Genomic DNA, 20,444 nt, shown 5'->3' on the forward strand with positions numbered 1-20,444 from the left:
AACCTCGCAAATAGGTGAATCGCAACTGCTTCCAGAGCAGTATTAAGTTGGACATGATGGAAAGGAGTATGATTGCCCATGAGGAATATCTACTACACAACCATCTCTATTTCTGTTTTTGTGTAGAAGAGTGATATTCCTGAAGGTAGGGTCCTCACTGGGTTTTAAATGTTTTCTGCAGATAGAAACAAAAAAGTTTTAAGTTTCTGCAGTAGGTGCTTGATATCTGGTGAAACCAATAACAGTTCCATTGTAAAAAAATTCCTATTGTTTAGGGGCTTCATAGACTTGTTTGATTTCTGTGAAGTCAAGGACTTGCCCTTGTTTGGTTTATATTTCTCATTAGATTTCGTGACATATGGATGACCAGTGTCCATCTCATCCTCTGTAAAAATATTCAATTCATCTTCAGATGTGTCAGGATTACTGGGTAAGTTCAAGTTACTTTAAATGGATACTGATGTGTGAGGGTGGTCTGAAAAGTTCTCGACCTAACAATGAAAAAACGACTAGAATTTCAAAATTATTATTATTTTACAACATAATCTCCCATAATACATTTTACTACATTATTATTAATACATTTATTCCAATGATGCTCCAACGCCATTATCCCATCCCATCCCTGTAGTGGTTTTCAGTAAGATCTGCAAAATACCCCTCTACAGCTGCAATCACCTCTTGATTCAAAGAAAAATGCTGACCAGCGAGGAAGAGTTTTAGTTTTGGGAAGAGACAGAAGTCAGAGGGAGCCAAATCTGAGGAATAGGGTGGATGTTCCAACAATTCATTGTGCAGATCTCTTAATTTTCCATTGCAAAAACACCTTTGTGGGCAGGTGCATTGTCCTGATGAAAGATGATTTTTTTTTCTTTCTGCAAACAGGGTCTTTTCCTATGAATTTTTTTGTCTAGTCTGGTTAAAAGATCGGAATAATTTCCCCGGTGATTGTTTTATCCATCTCAAGATAATTAATAAACAAAATGCTTTTAGCATCCCAAAACACCGATGCCATGACCTTTCCTGCTGATGGAATTGATTTTGTCTTCTTTGGTGCTGAACAACCAGCTTCTGTCTGCTGTTTTGACTGCTGTTTGGATTCTGGTGTGTAATGTTGAATCCAAGTCTCATCCATAGTAATAAATCAATGCACAAAATCAGTTTTATTCTAAGCACTGTTCAGAGATTTTCATGCCAGTGCGTTTTTGATCTGCTGTGAAAGCGTGGCACCCATTTTGCTCAAAGCTTTTTCATTTGCAATTTTTCATGCAAAATATATCCTACATGTTCTTTTGAAATGCCTATAGTCTCAGCAATTTCACGCCCTTTGACTCGCTGGTCATCCAATACCATATTGTGCACTTGATCAATAATTTCTGGTGGTGTTACACTTTTTGGACACGTGGATCATCTTTAAGGCTGGTACAGCCATGTTTAAACTCGGCAGCCCATTTCTTAATTGTCGAAAACGAAGCAAAAGAGTGCCCATAAACTTTTATGAACTTCGAATAAATTTCTTTTGCCATTAAATCTTCTTTTACAAAGAATTTTATAACCGCATGATACTCAATTTTATCCATTTCAAGGGATACAGACAACACTTTTGCTTCAAACAGCTGTATAAAACAAACTACTTGATAGAATGACTTGCAATTTCACATGGATGCTTATGACAGATGTACCAACTTAGAAAAAAAACCCTTGCCAATAGTGTTGCCATCGATAGTTGAGGCCGAGAACTTTTCAGACCACCCTCATATATATTTTTTCTGTGGGAGGGTTTGGTGGTTTGTTTTTAAGTGAAAACCTTGCCACAATTATTTTCACACGTCAGTTCTTATTGAATGGAACCATTTTTGTAGTGGGACTGTATATCATGTAATTAATGCGATAGAAATGGCCATGAGAAATATTCACAATCGTAAAGTCTTGGTATAGTGAAATCATCAAACTGACATATGAGCAGACAGATGAATGGGAGTAAATGCCATTTTCTTAACTGCTACCTTCTCAGCACAACAGGATCTCAGAACAGATGTGGCAGTGGCTAACTACCCTTTTGCATCCTGATATATTTTGTTCTGTTTTTATCTTGTGTACTTCTTTTTCATCTTTCTACTGCTGACATGCATGGGAGTATACACTAGATTATCTCCCTGACAGTTTACACATTTAGCTTTCTTTGCAGAACAAGATTCATTATCATACTCAACCACATCAGGCACAAGTGGAAGAGCCACAATAGGCAGGTTAGGCATGCCCATGTTTCTGGAATTGAAGCATCTTAGTGAATTAGGGATGTACAGTCTAATGGGGTAATTGAGATATCCTACTTTAACAGATATCGAAGGCTTAGGATTATCAAAAGTAACGATGATGTTTCTGGCTGGAACCAGGTAACCATCCCTGCAGATCAGGATGCACCTCATTCCTGTCATGCCTTGATCTTTCAGTTCTGAACATATCTTCCCATCAGGAACATCTGGGAGTTCCCATTCTGAAATTACTCCTCTACAAGAATTGAGTATTTAATGTGACTCAGATTTTGCTCTAAGTAGTTTTTTGGATTGTTGTCATGATGTTTCTACGAGGATCTTGCCAGAACACAGTTTCTTAGCTGTTTTGGGAGAGACAGCTAACAAACCTGCCAATCCTTTTGAATGAAGAAGGGCAACATTTTCCCTATTGGCTTTTCACCTGTTGCATGGATGCTTAGATGACTAGTAATCGAGTGTGAGTAATGCTATCATTACTTGGTTGGAACTTTGTTAGGGCCCTTGAAACAATTGAGGATGCAAGATTCATGCTTGAGAGGTTTTTTGTTCAGCTCCAAAGTTCCTCACCCACCATGGCGCCACATATGGACTCTTACTTTCCTGCAAGAAATTATTGTGCTCAGGAGTGGAATTTCAGGGTTACCACAGATGCTATACAAGCACCACAACAAGCCTTGAACTCTGTTCCCAGACCATAGGGAAGGAGAGTTTCCGCAGCACTCTTGATCCTTGTATGGATGTCAATAGGTTGCATACATGGTGAACATGGCAGCAAGACATTGGATCCCAGTGATGGTAGATAAGAAGGATAAGACAGTAAAAAGGAATTTGGAGAAGTAGAGCAAAGGATATGTGAAGAAAAGCCAAGAAAAAGAAGAAGAATGAAAAGGCCCAGTATCATGACTGGTAGGTCTCCTCTACTCCAAATAGGTGCATCACATGGGGAGGGGGGGGGGAAAGAAACATGAGCTTTCTGTTAAAGATGACTTCCAATAACTCGAAGTCATCTTTGACATATTCTTAGGATCTAGTCGAAGAATGTGCTTTTAGCAGAAGTTATCACAAACACTTTTTTTCTGCTGAAAACCTGAACCAATTACTAAGAGCCCATGAGGAGACATGATTAATTTATTGTTGAAACTGTCTTTCAATTACCCTTGTGTTACCAGAGCTGTAGTAAATAGTGAAATTATTAATATATAGAGGATTACCTACAGTGCTATTTAGTGATTGAATTAACATTGACAGAAAAGAGTGTCACATAAAACAGAGCCTTGGGGGACCCCCCCTCTTCTTGATGATATAATAGAGATAGTGTCCTTCCCGCTTGGACCTGGAAGTCTCAGCTAGACAGAAAGTTTTTAATAAATACCTTAAGACACATTCTGAGACCTAGGTGACAGAGGTCTTCTAATATGCTGTATCTCCAGGTCTGTGTCATAAGCTTTTTCCAAATCAAAGTACACTGACTAGATGTTCTTCTTTCCGGAATGCATCTTTTATACATGTTTCTAAATGGGGCAAATGGTCCAAAGTTGAACAGTGTGTATAAAAGCAATGTTGTGTATTGGAGACAAGATCACTGCTTTCTATATACCAGAGAAGTCTTGTATTAAACAATTTCTCCAATATCTTACAAACACAGTGAGTCAGAGCAATAGGATGATAATTGTTTGCTAATGTTTTGTATGCTCTGGTTTGACTTATGCCTAGAATCTGGAAACGTTTCCTCTGAAGTAATCTGTTGCATAGAAAGAGAAGAAGATCCATAGAAGATGATGGAATATATTTATATCATCTCATAATGGATGTCATCAGGACTTAATGCACTGGCATGAGAGAGATTGTAGAAGAATTTTAGTTCCTCCTTAACAAATGGCTGATTGTATGGTTCTAGTCTACTGGTACAAGAGTTGCTGCTTCCCCTGTTGCTCTTTCAATATTAAAAATTCAGGAGGAATTGAATCTGTTGATGAGATACTAGAAAAATTTTCTCCCAAAGTGACTTCAATAGATTTGGGATCAGCAATAACGCATCCATTATGTTTCAAGATAGACAAACATTGTACATGGTGACACAATCATTAAAGGTGTGGTAAAAGATTAAAGTGCACAAGACATATTTTAGGTGGCACAATGAAACAAATATCAGATGCTTTGCATAGAAGGAAGGAACAGGCATCATAATTAGTGATAGTGGTGGGCACAAACAACTATCACTAATGATAGTGACAGTGGAGATATCAATAGTGATATCACTATCAATTGTTTGTGCTCATAATAGTGGGCACAGACTTGAATAGTGCAACAAAGAATGTGGAAAGGGATTTGAAAGAAGTCATTGCAGGAGGTGAAGAATAATGGTGTCATTGAGAAAGTTGTTAGTTTGTTGCTAGATATGACAGTAGTTCACAGGATCCATACGAAATTAGTACACTAAGATTCGGAGAGAGGTTGAGAAGCAGGTTGTGAAAGGACGGGTTGTGAAAGAGGATGAATACAAAGATGAGGAAGTGATTATGGCAGAGCAAAGTGATACAGTGCAAAATGATGAGGATAAGAATATAAATGGAAATCAGAGTTAGGATCAGGGAAACAAGGATGGCCAGTATACTGATATGCTTGTATACTAATGTATGGAGTATCAGAAATAAAGGGGCTGAGTTTATAGCATTGACTGAATCAGCATGCCCCCCCCCAAAAAAAAAAAAAACTAGCGTAAGTGAAACATGGCTGACTGAGGATAATATAATATCAGGACTTGAAATAGTAGGATATAGAATTTTCCAAAAGATAGAAAGATGAAGAGAGGATGGGGGTATTGTTAATGGTAGCAGAGGAATTGTATCCTTCAAGAGTCAAAGATAGTACGTGTGAAGATTTTGAAGTTGTCTGGTGTGAAGTTGAGATCAATAGAATAGTATATCGAATAGGATGCTGTTATAGGCTATGGAATGTGGAGAGTACTGATTGCGAAATGTTTAGACAAATTAGCTGGAAAAGTAAAAGAAAGATGATCTCAATGGGAGAGTGATATCTTGGTGATATATTCACAGGATGTGGTTGTGATTGAGGTATCAACACTGTCACCTGTTGGTGAAAGCGATCATGAGGTATTGGTTTGGAAGATAGTCAAACAGAAAAAAGTAGAATCACCCACCTTATATGTGTGGAACTATAAGGTGGGTGATTATCGGAAGCTATAGTCAACTAGTATCAATACATTGGGTTGATGCATTGTGTAGAAAGGATGTTGACAGTGCATGGGAAATGACAAGCCATTATCTAAAACAAGCAATGCATACTGTATACCAAGAGTTAAGCAAATAAATAGAATAGGAGTGAGATAGATGAATGGTGAAATCAAGCAAACAGTGTTAAAAAAGAAGTTATTATGGGGGAAGTGTAAGACAGTTTGCAATGAACAGATGCATGAAGAATATAAAGTGCAGGCCAGAAAAGTGACAAGCATGGCTAGAAAAGAAAAAGTAGAATATGAGAGGAGATTGGCCAGGTAGGTCAAAGCTAATCCGAGAGATTTTTTCTGCTATGTGACAAGCAAGAGGAAAATTATTTATGGCAGGTTGATGCTGATGGATCATTATGGTAGCAGAGTAACCATAGCAAATAATATAGTGGAATTATTTAACAAAGACTTCATCAGTGTATGTAATAGTGGTGAATGATGCTGTGCAACATGTGGAAGGGAGGGAGGCAAGAATTAGGTGAATTAAAGGTGAAAGAATCGGAGGTATATCAAGTGTTGCTCAGGTTAAATGTTAATAACAGTACATTGGGTTGATGAATTGTGTAGAAAGAATGTTGACAGTGCATGGGAAATTACAAGGCATTATCTAACACAAGCAATACATAACTGTATATCAAGAGTTAAGCAAATAAATAGAATAGGAGTGAGATAAATGAATGGTGAAACCAAGCAAATGGTGTTAACAAATAAGTTTTTATGGAGGAAGTACAAGACAGTTTGCAACATGTAGACGGGAGGGAAGCAAGAATTAGGAGAATTACAGGTGAAAGGATCGGAGGTATATCAAGTGTTGCTCGGGTTAAATGTTAATAAGCTGTGGAAATGGATGACATATTTATCACCATGTATTTTTAAAGAATGTGCAAAAGAGTTAGTGATGCCTTTGTCCTGTTATTTAATGAGAGTCTTGCAATGGGTAAAGTTCCTAAGGTGTGGAAAGAAGGTAAAAAAATACCTCTCCACAAGCATGTGGAGAACAGCAGTTTCCATTTATAGACCAGTCTGTGTGTCTGCAGTTATGAACAAAGTGTCAAAAAATTGGTTAAAAATAGAATATAGGATTGGGTTGATGAGCATGGTTTTGTGAATGGCAGGTCTTGTTTTTGCAATCTGCTTATGTTTTATGATAGGGTGATGAATGTGTTGGATAATGGAGAATCATTTACGGTGATATTCTTGGACTTTGCAAAAGCATTCAACAGATTATGTGATAATCTGTGCACAAGCTGCAAAGGATAGGAATGGGTAGTATACTGATTACTACCCATTCCTATTGGAGATTGGCTCTCTCTCTGAACGATACCAGCAAGTTATGTATGATGGAGCTGCATCTCAGAAAAGGAAGGTTTGATAACTTGTTTGATAATGATAATTCTTGTGAATTGACTGGGGATCTTTAAATGTTTGTCGATTATGCAAAGTTAGGTAGAATTATCAGGAGCAGTGCTGATGTTAATTCTCTACAGGAAGATTTGAATAGGCTTTTAGCTTAGACAAATTATTATTATTATTATTATTTGTCACCTCCAGGGAGTCCAAAGACTCATTGAGGGAGGGCATCCACTATACAACTCTGCTTCCACCACTCACAATTCACCAACTGACTACACCAACGCCATCTACCGCCGACCACCACTGGTATTTCCACAGACAATCACAAACATCCATGCTCATGACAGGATTCGAACCCGCAGCCTCTTGACTGGAGAGCAGACACGCTAACCACTCGGCCAGCAAGTGAGGTTGCAGTTTTAATGTTAATAAATGCAAGGTGATTTACACTTTGGGATACAGAAGTATAAGGCTACATACTGTATTGGTGGAGCTGTACTTCAGGAAGCAGATGAGATTCAGGATCGGTGGAGTGATGGTGGACAGCAGACTGAAGTTCCGAGGGCACACTGCACGTGTTGACAAGACTGCACATCATATTGCTGCTATGATAAAAAGTGCATTGACATGTAGGGATAAGGAGGTGGCGGTGCATCTATATTAGGTCAGACCACATATGGATTATTGTGCTCAGATTTGGTCACTTAATTTTCATTGTGATCTGGAAACACTAGAGAGGGGTCCAAAGATGAATAACTAAAGTGATGACAGGACTCTGGAGTGTTGGTTATGAAGAGCATTTGAGAGAATGTTAATTACATTAGTTGGTTGATAGGAGGAAAAGAGGAGATATGATAGAGACCTTCAAGTTAGTTAAGGGATTCTATCAGATTGATACAGAAGAAATTATAAAAAGAGTGGATGTTAAGATGGGAAGAACGAGGGGGCCATCCCTGGAAGTTGTGTAGAAATGTGGTGAAGAAGTGTAAATAACTTCAAAACTCATTATGATAGACATGTTGCTGGTTGAGTGGGACCTCCCATGATGAGTCTGTTGACTCTATGGAGGTTACCAAATAATATAATAATAATACTGTATGTACATTTCATTTTCCATATCTTATCCCATACAGTTTTACACTGGCTGTTTGGATTAATTGATGATATAAACTGAATTATTTTAGATTCTTTTGTCTCATATAACTTGCTTTGCACTGAGCATGTTTAAAAGTTATTAGATTTGATCTGGTAGGGCATCTAGATGGTATCCATGAAGTATATCCTATGTTCTGTCTTGATCATTTTTGGCTGCTTGGAACTCTTGGTTCCACCAAGACTTTGGATACAATGGAAATTGAGATGACATGTTTAAAACTGTGACTGCTGCTACTTGGCAATACAACCTGTGACATACTTCACTACTTCATTGATAGGCATTGGAGTGATTGCTTCAGCATTAAGTATTGCAAGATGGCAAAAAGACCTTCACTCATCTTAGTCCATTTACTATATGGGCATCTAAGTAAGAGAAAATGCAAAGAAAATAATCACTTCCATATATGTTCTCTCTGACATTATACATAACTGTAAGATTATTGCAGAATATGAGCAGGTAATTATATGGAAGAAGGTATTGACTGTTATCTTGAAGGGAAAGGTCATGATCAATTTGATTAGTGAGATGGCCTTGTCTGTTTGTGTTGGCACTACTCCAGAAAATGTTATGACTATTAAAGTCACCCATGAAAAGGATAAACAACAGTAAAATGCATTAAGGTTGGGTCCTCACTGGATTTTAAATGTTTCCTGCAGACAGAAACAGATGAGTTTGTGCTTCTGCAGCAGAACCTCCATATTACCAATATTTTGATAAAACCCACGAAGTTCCACTGCAGAATTTTTTTTTATTTGTTTTGGCTTTGTAGACTTGTATAATTTCTGAGATGTTGAAGGCTTACCTTTGTTAAGGTTATATTTATCTATTGATTTAGTGAAGTATGGGTGGCGATTGTTGATTTCTTCTTCTGGAAAAATGTTTAATACATCTGAATGTGTGAGGATCATTTGGTGAGTTTAGCTTACTTTTAATGAATACAGAAGCATCCATTTTTGTAGAGGGTTGCCTGATGGTTTATCTTCAGGTGAGATTCTTGCCAAGGGATTATGGCAATGTACTTTCCAGTACCATAACTTCCCTCAGAGTGTGTTCAGTGTGGAAATTGTGAATATACGGTACAGTTTGATAATCTTTTTTGCATGAGAGAGTATGGACCTCCTGTGATGGGTCCTTTGACTCCATGGAAGTGAGATGCTAATAATAATTTTCTTGACAACTGGATTCTCATTAAATGTGATCATTTTTGGAGTTGTTTCAGGAGCGAGACAGCAGGTAGTGTGACTGATGTGACACATGACATAGAAGCACTCATAATCATAAAGTTCGGGTATGGAGAAATCATCAGATGGTGGAATAGACAGACGAGTTTAATTTTCTTTAATTTTCTTAACTGCAACTTCTTAGTATAAGAGGATTTCTCAACAGGTGGTGTATTGTTAGCTAATTTCCTTTTTTGCATCCTGGATATATCTTTGTTCTGTTTTCATCTTTTGTGTTTCTTATTCACCCTTGTAGCTCTAATATATATAGAAGGTGCTAGTGAGTCAAGCGCTGTGGACGCGATTTGAAGAGCTCCTGATTCAGATAAGTTTTACTAGGAATAATTAAATATATATATGCGTAATTGTTTGAGTAAGCAGCTGTAAACGTTGTGCGCTACCGGTATTATTAGTGTGGGGGATTTTTCTTGTCTAAACTAATTACAAAATCATTATTATTAGCCCTAGTAACCTGCAGAGAAACAAAAAAAAAAAAAAAAAAAATGGCGGCGGCATTGTCATTCCATGATTTTAATTTAGATTTCGGTCGTTTCGTTAAGTGTGAGGTCTGTTATATGTATTCCTTCGATTACATAAATGATTTGTGGATGTTTAGTGTGGATGGAAGAAGGGTATGTGCGAAGTGTGACCTGAACGAGGAACTGATGAATGCAAATATGAAATTGATGACAGAAAGTGTTAGTACCGATTGTGTCGCAAGTGCACGTTTGAAAGAGAAGGGTGGCGAGAAAGACAGGCGAAAAAATGTTAAAAAATCAGGAAAAAAGAAAAAGAGCGATTTGACAACCGTAACGGATGTTAAAAGGGATGAAAGTGAGGCGGAAAGAAAAGAAATTGAGAGAACGAATGAAAGTAGAAATGGCGTGATGCAGAAATCGCAAGTGAAAAAAATCGAAAGAATAAATGATAGCGAAAAAAGAATGATGGCGAAAGTTGGACGCATGTTAATCAGAAAGTACGGAAACAAAGAAAGATAAATGAGAGTGAAAGTGAGAAGAATGATAGTGAAAGTTGGATGTATGTTGGAACGAAAGTACGGAAACAAAGAAGGATGAATGAGAGGAAAAGTGAGAAGAGGGGTCGAGAGTTAGAAAATTAGAAAGATTTAATGATAGAGAGAATGTGTTGTGAGATTCAGAAAGTTAATTGGATTGGATGAGGCAAGAAATGAAATGGATGCAGAATGCAATTAAGAGAATTCGGGTCAAAACTATTAAAATAAATCATGATGGCATGAAAGAGTTAACAAAAGATGAGCGACTGGCGTTGTATGGTGACTCCATTATTAAAGGTGTGCTAGAGGATAAAATGCACAAGGTATATTTTCCAGGTGGAAAAATGAGTAGAGTGATTGAGGCATTGGGTATGAGGCGGGAGCGAGCAAAAGAGTTAATAGTATTAATTGGTACAAATGATTTGAGAGAGAACAAAGAGCATGTCAAAATGAATATCAGAAGGCTGGCTGCTTGGAAAGATAAAAGAGAATAGTGTGACAGGAAGGGTAGTCAGTGTGTTGCCTAGGTATGATTGTGGTGAAATGAGGTGGAGAGAAAGGATTATGAATGATATTCTGGCTGAAATGTGTGAGGAGATGGGAGTACAGTTTGTTAATGTGTGGAATGAGTTTGAGGGACGAAGTGAGCTGTATGGGAGCGATGGACTGCATTTGAGTGGTTATGGTGTGAGTCGCTTGGAGAGACTGCTGCTGGAAGGTAGAGAAGTGAATAGAGCAAATGAATCAGATTGAGAGGAGAGTGATGTGGAAGAGCAGGAGAGTAAGACAGGAGAGATTAAACAAGTGGATATGAATGGGGAAGTGAGTGGTATGAGTATAGAAAATGAGAGAATGGGTGTGCAAGAGGAGCAGGGAAACGGGGAGGCTCAGGGTAGACAGCGGTACACAGCGTGAGAAAGGTGGATGCTCCAAGAGGAGGAGAGCATGTGAAGGCAGGAAAGAAATGGGATGACCAGGGATCAAGAGGAAACAGATGGAATTGCAAAGGGTTCAAAAATGAAGAAGCATAAAGGGAAATGGCCCCGGTCCAGCATGGAGAGATCACATCGTGTGAGTGGTATCAGTGGAACTAGCTATAGATCCAGAAATGAGCTGTTATGTTACCAATGCTGGAAGTATAAGAAACAAGGTGGATGAAATGGTTGCACTAATTGCATCTGTTCACCCAAAGATTGTCGGAATAAGTAAGACATGGTTAGATGAGGACGACATCCTGACAGGAATAGATATGGAAAGGTATGATGTATATCATGAGGATAGAAGGGGTAAAAAGGGAGGGGGGTGGGAGTGCTATTGATGATAGAGAAAGAGTTATGTCCATACAAGGTAGAGATGCAAGAGGGAAATAGGGCCATTGGTTTTGAGGCAGTATGGTGTGAGATAGAGTGAATAGAATCAAATACTTGGTGGGATGTTGTTATAGACCTGGTAATGTGGATGGTGGTGATAGTGAAATGTATAGTCAAATAAGCCAAGCAAATAAGAAAAGGGTGATCATTATGGGTGATTTTAATTATGGCAATATAGACTGGAATGAAGAGATAGCAACTGGAAGTAAAGAAAATTAGTTTCTTGAGTTTTTGAGGGATAACTACCTCAGACAGTATGTAACAGAGGGCACACGAGGATTAAGGGTCTTGGATTTGGTCATCTCATCAGAGGATGTAATTATAAATGAGGTGTCAAATCATCCACCAATTGGTGAAAGTGACCATGAGGTGATTACCTGGGTGATTGCCAGCAGTGCAAGGACCCCTGTGAAAAAAGGGTATATGTGGAACTACAAGGGGGGGGGGGGGTATTATGAAGAGCTCAGGAGACAGCTTGCAGGTGTAGCATAGAATGAGGAGTTAGCTGGAAAAGAGATCAATGCAGCTTGGGGGATTTTCAAAAACTATTTAGTAGATGCAATGTCTTAATGTATTCCACGGGTGAGAAGTTTAAATAAGGTAGGTGTGAGATGGATGAATAAAGAGATTAAGCATGCGATGCAGAGAAAAAGGGCATTGTGGAGGCAGCATAAGAGAAGTGGAAGTAACCAATTTCATGAGGTCTACAAAGACCAGGCAAGGAGGGTGACTTGGTTGGTGAGAGTAGCTAAAGAGAGGTATGAACAGCACTTAGCTAATGAAGCCAAAAACAATCCTAGGGAGTTCTTTCGATATGCAGCCAGCAAAAGAAAGAATGATTATGGAAGGATGACACTGATTGGAGGAAATGGTATAAAGACAGCTGTTGCAGAATGTGTGGTGGAGATACTTAATAAGCAGTTCATAAAGATCTTTCATTCTTGTGAATGTGACTTCATGGAGAGATTGAGAGCAATTGATGATGGGAAGGAGAGACTGACTGTAAGTGAGCAAGAGGTGTTTGGGGAGTTGAGTAAACTAGATATAAATAAGGCTGTGGGACTTGATAATATATCACCGCGTATTCTGAAGGAATGTGCCAGAGAGTTGACACCTGCCTTGACATATTTTTTTAATACAAGTCTTGCACTTGGTCAAGTTCCTAAAGAGTGGAAGGAGAGCAAGATTGTGCTACTTCATAAAGGAGGTGATCGAACTCAAGCATCCAACTATAGGCCTATCTGTGTCAGGTGTTGCGGTTAAGTTGTTGGAGAAGCTTGTGAGAACTAGGATCCAGAGTTGGGTTGACAACAATGGTATTATCTTTGATGGACAGCATGGATTTGCTAAAGGGAGGTCATGTTTTAGTAATCTACTTACTTATTACAATAAAGTGACTGCTTCCTTGGACAGAGGAGAAGGATACACAGTAATATACTTGGATTCCACAAAAGCTTTTCATAGAGTACCTCATGATAAGTTGACAGTCAAACTAGAGCAGATGGGGTTGGATATTAGATTAGTGCATTGGATTGGAGACTGGCTATCTGATAGGTATCAACAAGTTGTGTATGGGGGTGCGATATCCAGGAAAAGGAAAGTGACTAGTGGAGTGTCTCAGGAGTCTGTTTTAGGGCCATTACTATTTAACTTGTATATTAATGATATTGGCGAAGATTTGGATGGAGATATTCAGTTGTTTGCAGATGATGCAAAGTTGGGACGAACCATAAAGAGTTGTGAAGATGTTGTGGCCTTGCAAAGACTTGAATAAATTGAGTGATTGGGCAAACAAATGGGGATGTGAGTTCAATGTTGCAAAATGTAAGGTTTTAAAATATGGTAAACAAAGATGGGATGCAGAATTTATGCTTGGTGAGAATATATTGTTGGAGGTAGAGGAAATAAGAGATCTGGGGGTGATAGTGGATAAGGATCTAAAATTTAGGGGACACATCGCCAAAATTGTGACGAAAACACAGAGACTTCTGGGAATGATGCGGAGGACACTGACTTGTAGAAGTAATGAGATTCTTGTTTCATTGTATAAGGCTTTGATTAGGCCACACATGGACTATTGTGCCCAGATTTGGTCACCGGGTTTTCAGAAGGATGAAGAGATGTTGGAAAGGGTTCAAAGGAGACTGACTAAGGTAGTTTCTGACCTCTGGAATGTTGAGTATGAGGAAAGATTGAGAAGATGTAATTTGCCGAGTCTGGTGGAGAGATGGAAGAGGGGGAGATATGATAGAGACCTACAAGTTGGTAAGGGGTTATTATAAGATCAATGGTGGAGAAGTTCTACAGAGAATAGTGGGAGATCAGGGGAGAACCAGAGGTCATCCCTGGAAACTGTATAAAGAGGGTGTAAGTAGGGGAGTGAGAGGCAGGTTTTTTTTGTGCAGAGTTGTGAATGATTGGAATGCCTTGCCTGAGAGTGTGGTGTTTGCAAGGAGTTTGTGTGTTGAAGACACGGTATGATGAGATGTGTGTGTGATAAAAGGACCTCCCAGATGAGTCTTTGACTCCATGAGGTCTTGTTTAATAATAATAATAATATACATGGGAGTAGGCTGGATGATCTTCCTGACACATTTACATTACTATTGTTCTGAAAGGCAGGAAAACAAAAAAGGAGAAGTAGAGTGAAGAATATGGGAACAAAAGCAAAGAAAAAGAATAAAACTAATAAAAGGCTAGGAGCGCCTGTCTACTACAAACAGGTTTCCCCATAACAAGGGGCATTATAAATTAAAGACACGAAGAAATTATATACTTGGTTTAATTCTTTATCCAAGTGTTAGCAAACAAGTTTGTGTCTGAACTATATTCAGGACTGGGGCAACTCGTATAAAGAAGCTAATGACTTCACATCACTTGCCTTAGTATCCCAAAATACAAAGGACATCTTCTTGAGGAGATGCATAATGCTATGCATTATGGGAAGAGTAACTACCCAGATTGTTTCGACCTTTATTGAGGTCTCATCAGTGGGAGCCAGACCCAGGGGTGATACTAAGGTTAAAGTAATGCAGAAGTCATATTTTCATATACGAGTAGCCAAAAGGTGTCACCTTATCACAAAAATACTCTGGATTAGAGAAAGTTGTTGGAAGTTTTTTCACTTGGTTATACTATAAATTAAAGATACCAAGAAATTATATCCTTGGTTTAATCCTTTATTATTATTATTATTATTATTGTTCCGGGCAACTCCAAGTTAAAGCAAACAAGTTTGTGCCTTGAACTATTTTCAGGACTGGGGCAACTCGTATAAAGAAGCTAATGACTTCACATCACTTGCCTTAGTATCTCAAAATGCAAAGCATATCTTCTTGCGGACATGCATAATGCTATGCATTATGGGAAGGGTTACTACCCACTATGACCATGTGAAAAAACTTCCAACAACTTTCTCTAATCTAGAGTATTTTAATAATAAGATGTGACACCTTTTGGCTACTCGTATATGAAAATATGACTTCTGCATTACTTCAATCTTAGTATCACCTCTGGGTCTGGTTCCTACTGACGAGACCTCAATAAAGGTCAAACCAGTCTGGGTAATTATTATACTAATTAGCAGTATAACCAAGTGAAAAAACTTCCAACAATAGTGACAATACTGTTACAATAGTGTTAGGGTTATGGACTACAAAATGGCAGCTGTTTTCTGCTGGATTCTCCTCCCTAGATGGCAATTTAAATCACTAGTAGTGTTGGGCCACTATTACACTATTACTAGTAGTGTTGGGCCATACATCCTTAGCCAATCACTATTCTGTGATTGGCTATGGATGGTGACCCAATAGTCTTCAAAAGTTTGTTAGGATAAATGTCTTTGCCTACTCCTTTGAATAATAAAAGGTATTAGTGGATTAATAACATAAATTTTAATTAATAATAAGATAATTTCTTATAAGCAAAATGTACTATATTGTTTCTGTGATATTTATACCAACCTGTATTACTTTATCTCCAACAAGAGCACTCTCTTTGATGATAGCAAGATATGAAGTCTGGCTGAAAATGGGAGAATTATCATTGGCATCACTAACTGAGATGTTTACCATAGCTTGGCTACTAAGGGGAGGTGTGCCTCCATCTACTGCTTGAATAATCAGAAAATAGTCTCGAAAAGTTTCATAATCAAGTGTTTTAGATGTAGAAAGTGCACCTATTAAAAAAAAAATTTAAAAAAAGGCAGAACAATTATTTTACTTAAAGAAGAAACTTAATATATTTCTCAGATAAAGTAAATAAACAATAGCATTAATTAAGAATGTACTGAAATCATCTCCATATAATTTTATTTATATACAAGTTTATATAAAGTAAACAAAGCTATAGTTTTGTTTACTTTATATAAACTTGCATTTTTGATTGTCACAGTCATCAGTTAGCTGTAAGCAACTTCTAATATACACTTTCAATGTGAGAAATTGTTTTAATAGCAAAAATAATGGTGATGAGTATGTCAGAAGAGGGTGAAGAGTTCAATCTCCTGCAATGTGGAGTCTGAGAAAAAACAAAGATAAGTTTAGATATTATCATTATTATCTGTCCATGATGGAGTCAAAGGACTCATTGTGGGAGGTCTATACTACATCATGCCAAAAGATTGAGCTCAACTTGAACCCATTCACAGTTTAAGCACTCACCACACTTTCAGGCAATGCATTTCACTCATCAATCACTCTCCATGCACAGAATCTGCTTCTCATTCCCCTACTCACACCCTCCTTATACAGCTTCTATGGATGGCCTCTAGGTCTGCCCTTACCTCCCTTTACTCTATAAAATATCTTCTCTACATTAATCTCTTGACAACCTCCTCACTAACTTATATGTCTCAATCATATTCACAAGGCTCTGTAAGTTGTATTCCCTCAATCTCTTCTCATATCTGACATTCCATGGACCTGACATTAACTTAGCAAACCTTCTCTGGACTTTCTCCAATACATCCTCATTCCCTGAAAACCAGGTGACCAAATCTGTGCACAGAGTCCATATATGATCAAAGCCTTATACAGGGGAATCGTAATCTCTTTGCTTCTGCATGTCAATGTCCTCCTCATTTTTGCTATAATCCATTGGGATGCTCTTACAATTTTAGGAATGTGATCTCTAAACTTCAAGTATGTCTGCCATCACTCTCCTGGATCTCTATCTCCTTTACCTTTTTCAAATTTTCTCCATTAATTGTATACTTTGCATCCCAACTTTGCTTATCATGAAGACTTTGCAACATTCCACTGATAGCTCCACTGATTTGCCCACTCACATAGTCTATTCAGATCCTCCTGCAAGGCCACATCTGCTCTACTTCTTATAGTCCTTCCCAACTTTGCATCACTGGCAAACAGCTACACATCTCCAGTTAAGCTGGTCTCAATGTCATTAACGTACAAGTTAAACAATAATGGTCCCAAAACAGATCCCTGTGCACTCCACTAGTGACCTTCCTCTATTGGAATACCACTCCTCCATATACAACCTGCTGAAACCTGCCCAATAGTCAATCAGCTATCCAACTTACAAGTCAGTTATCTAATCCCATCTGTTCCAGTTTTTAACTTGAGCATAAATTTTAGTCATTGAGTTTGTGATTTTAGTTACTGAATTGTGATTAAGTATGACGTGTTTGGTAGTTATTGAGTTTGAAATACTTTTCCAGTATATACTTAGTGCATTCTTTGTGTGTTGTATATTTACATTCATTCAATTATGGTGTCTGCCCATACTGCCAATTACTGATTTATTATCACTCAGCCTGCCATCATTTAAAGGCCATCTTTCGGGAAGTAAAATACAGGATTTTGCAGCATGCTTTGCCTATCGCAGGAACACTTGCTGTTATTTAAAAATATAGCAGGTAAGATATCAGGTAGTGCAAATTTACATGAAACACAGACAGTGAGAGGGGTTGGGTGATCTCGACATAAGTATCTCAGATACTGTAGGTTTAAGTGACAGTGCTGATACTAAGGAAATAAGTTTTTTTCTAGCAGATATAGCATGATCGAGTGGGAGGAAGGCAAGCGTCAAGGTGTGATGGACTTAATATGGTAGAAAGTTTTTTCACTTGGTTGCAAATCAAACAAAACTTGTCAAAAAATTGTATTCTTGAATATTTAGTGTTTGTAGATTTTGAAAAAACTCTTGATTCTCTATATAATTAAAAAATACTAAACAGTTTAAAACAACAAGCCATCCTAACAAAGTATGTCAGATTATTAAAAACTGATTAAAACTCAACAGCCAGTATAAAGCTAGAACATCAGGGAAGGGAATTTGATATTTGGAAAGGAGTAAGGTAATGTGATCCTATATCACCCAAATTGTTTTCTGCTACATCAAAAAAAGTCTTTAAGAGCATCTCATGGGAAAATTATGGAATTAGCATCAATTCCATAATTTCTGTTCAGTCATGTTTTGAGATGACATTGTTGTTTTAGCAAAGAAATAAAGTAGTTCAGGAAATGCTAAATGATCTTGATAGAAAAAGGCTTCAAGATTAATCTAAATAAAACCAAACTGATGACAAATTCAGATCATACCAAACTAAAATTAACAGGTAATCATATTGAAATTGTGGATTATATTTACCTGTTCATTTAGTTAATTTCAAGGAAAAAGAATCACACAAGGAAACACAGCACTGGCTGTATAAGAATTACTTGTTAGGAGATTTACCTATATTATTATTATTATTATTATTCAGACCTCCATGGAGTCAAACAACTCATCGTGGGTGGTCCTTCCTAAGAAACACAAAGTCTATCTAGACTCATCGAGGGGAGGTCCTCCCGCCTAAGAAACACAAAGTCTATCATACTACTCCTTAAATGCACTGACCGTTCTCGCTCCCACCACTCGATCAGGCAATGCATTCCATGGTTCAACCACCCTCCATGCAAAGAAACCACTCCTCATCCTCTTGCTCACAGTTTCCTATCGTAACTTCCAGGGATGGCCTCTTGTCATCACTCCTTCCTGCTGTTCAACCAAACAAAAGAACCCCCCAGTGTCAACCCTGTAACCACCTCTCAACAGTTTAAAAGTCTCAATCATATCACCCCTCCTTCTTCTATCCACCAAACTCTGCAGTCCATATTCCCTCAGCCGATCCTCATAATTAACATTGTACAGTTCCTGAAACCATCTTTGTTATCTGCCTTTGTATCCTTTCCATCCTTTCCACAGTTAATATATCCTCTTCAAATCATGGGAACCAAATCTGAGAACAATAGTCCAAGTGTGGTCTGATCAGGGTCTTATGCAACGGAATGATAACTGTTTTATCTCTGCAGGTCAGTGTCCTTCTCATTATTGCAGCAATCCTCTGTTACCTTCACCACCTTTGCAATATGTCCCCTAAATTTCAGGTTTCTATCAACCATCAACCCCAGATCTCTTGTCTCCCCTACTTCCTCCAGTATAACTCCTCCCATAGAGTATGCAGTGTCCCATCGATGTTTCCCAAACCTCAAGACCTTACATTTTGCTGCATTAAACTGAAACCCCCATTCATTTGCCCATCTATCTAGCTTATTCAAATCCTCTTGCAGGGCTGCCACATCTGCACTATTACTAATAATCCTTCCCAGCTTCTTATCATCTGCAAACAACTGAATATCCCCTTACAATCCACTGACAATGTCATTGATATAAAGGTTAAACAATATAGGTCCCAGTACTGAGCCCTGTGGGACCCCACTTCTAACCCTCTGCTTCCTTGAAACTGCCCCACCATACACAACTCTCTGATACCTATCAGACAGTCAATCCTGATTCCAGTTGACCAATCTGACATCCAGACCCATGCGCTGCAACTTAAATATCAGCTTATGATGTGGCACCCTGTCAAATGCCTTCATTAAGTATAACAAAATGGCAGTATATGCCTTTCCCTCATCTAATGCTCTTGTAAATTTATCATAAAAGGCTAGCATATTGCTAAAACAAGAGCGCCCCCCCTTCACAAATCCATGTTGACTCTCACAGATAACATTACCCTCATCTGCCCAGTGCTGTATACGGTCCTTCACTACTTTCTCCAAGATCTTACTAACTACTGATGACACACAAACTGGTCTATAATTAGACACTTCCAGTCTGCTACTGCCCTATGCAATGGCACTATCTTGGCTTCCTTCGATTCCACGGGCACCTTTCCAGCAACCAGACTTTCATTAAAAAGCCAGGTCAAAGGCACTGTCAGGTCCCTAGTACATTCTCACAAAACTCGTGGTGAAATACCATCCAGTCCCACAGCTTTACTGACATCCAGAGTACTCGGTATTTGAAACACACTCTCCTCCTGTACCTCTAAACCTCGAACCTGCCCTATTCCTCTAGCATTAAAACTGACTCCTCCAGGATGAAATACTCCAATAAAGTGTTCATTGAACAATTCTACTATGTCCTCTGCATCAGTCACTCTATTCCCATTTTTATCCCACAATATCATTCTTCAACAGTTATTTCTCCTCCTACTGGCCACATATCTAAAAAATTCACTAGGATTTTCTTTGGATCTTAGGGCTAATTTCCTCTCATATTCCAGTTTCATCTTCCTTACCTTACTAGTCACTCTTCTGGCCTGTGTCTTATACTCTTGATGCATCTTTTCTTCCACAGCCTCTTTTTCGCATGCAATTCCTGTTTAATATTGTTTGTCATCTATTTTACTCCAAATTATGTCCTCTTGTTCACTCGTGGTATACAACTTACCATTGCTGCTAACATATATTCTTTCATAATTTCCCATGCACTAATGATATTCCGGCCTTCCAATTCCT

At 38.3% G+C, this 20,444-nt stretch overlaps 1 protein-coding gene across 1 annotated transcript in view; it reads right to left on the reverse strand.

Annotated features, from left to right (window-relative positions):
• LOC150104706 (fat-like cadherin-related tumor suppressor homolog) overlaps window positions 1-20,444 on the reverse strand; it is a 573,066-nt gene that overhangs the window by 260,544 nt on the left and 292,078 nt on the right. The window contains exon 17 of the mRNA XM_090395611.1: window positions 15,600-15,814. Coding sequence (XP_090251737.1) covers window positions 15,600-15,814 — 215 coding nt within the window. The remainder of the gene's footprint in view (window positions 1-15,599; window positions 15,815-20,444) is intronic.

This window comes from Typopeltis vanoorti, chromosome 7 (genome assembly GCF_054136105.1).
Source record: "Typopeltis vanoorti isolate ZY-2024b chromosome 7, IOZ_Tvanoo_1.0, whole genome shotgun sequence".
Lineage (NCBI taxonomy): Eukaryota > Metazoa > Arthropoda > Arachnida > Uropygi > Thelyphonidae > Typopeltis > Typopeltis vanoorti.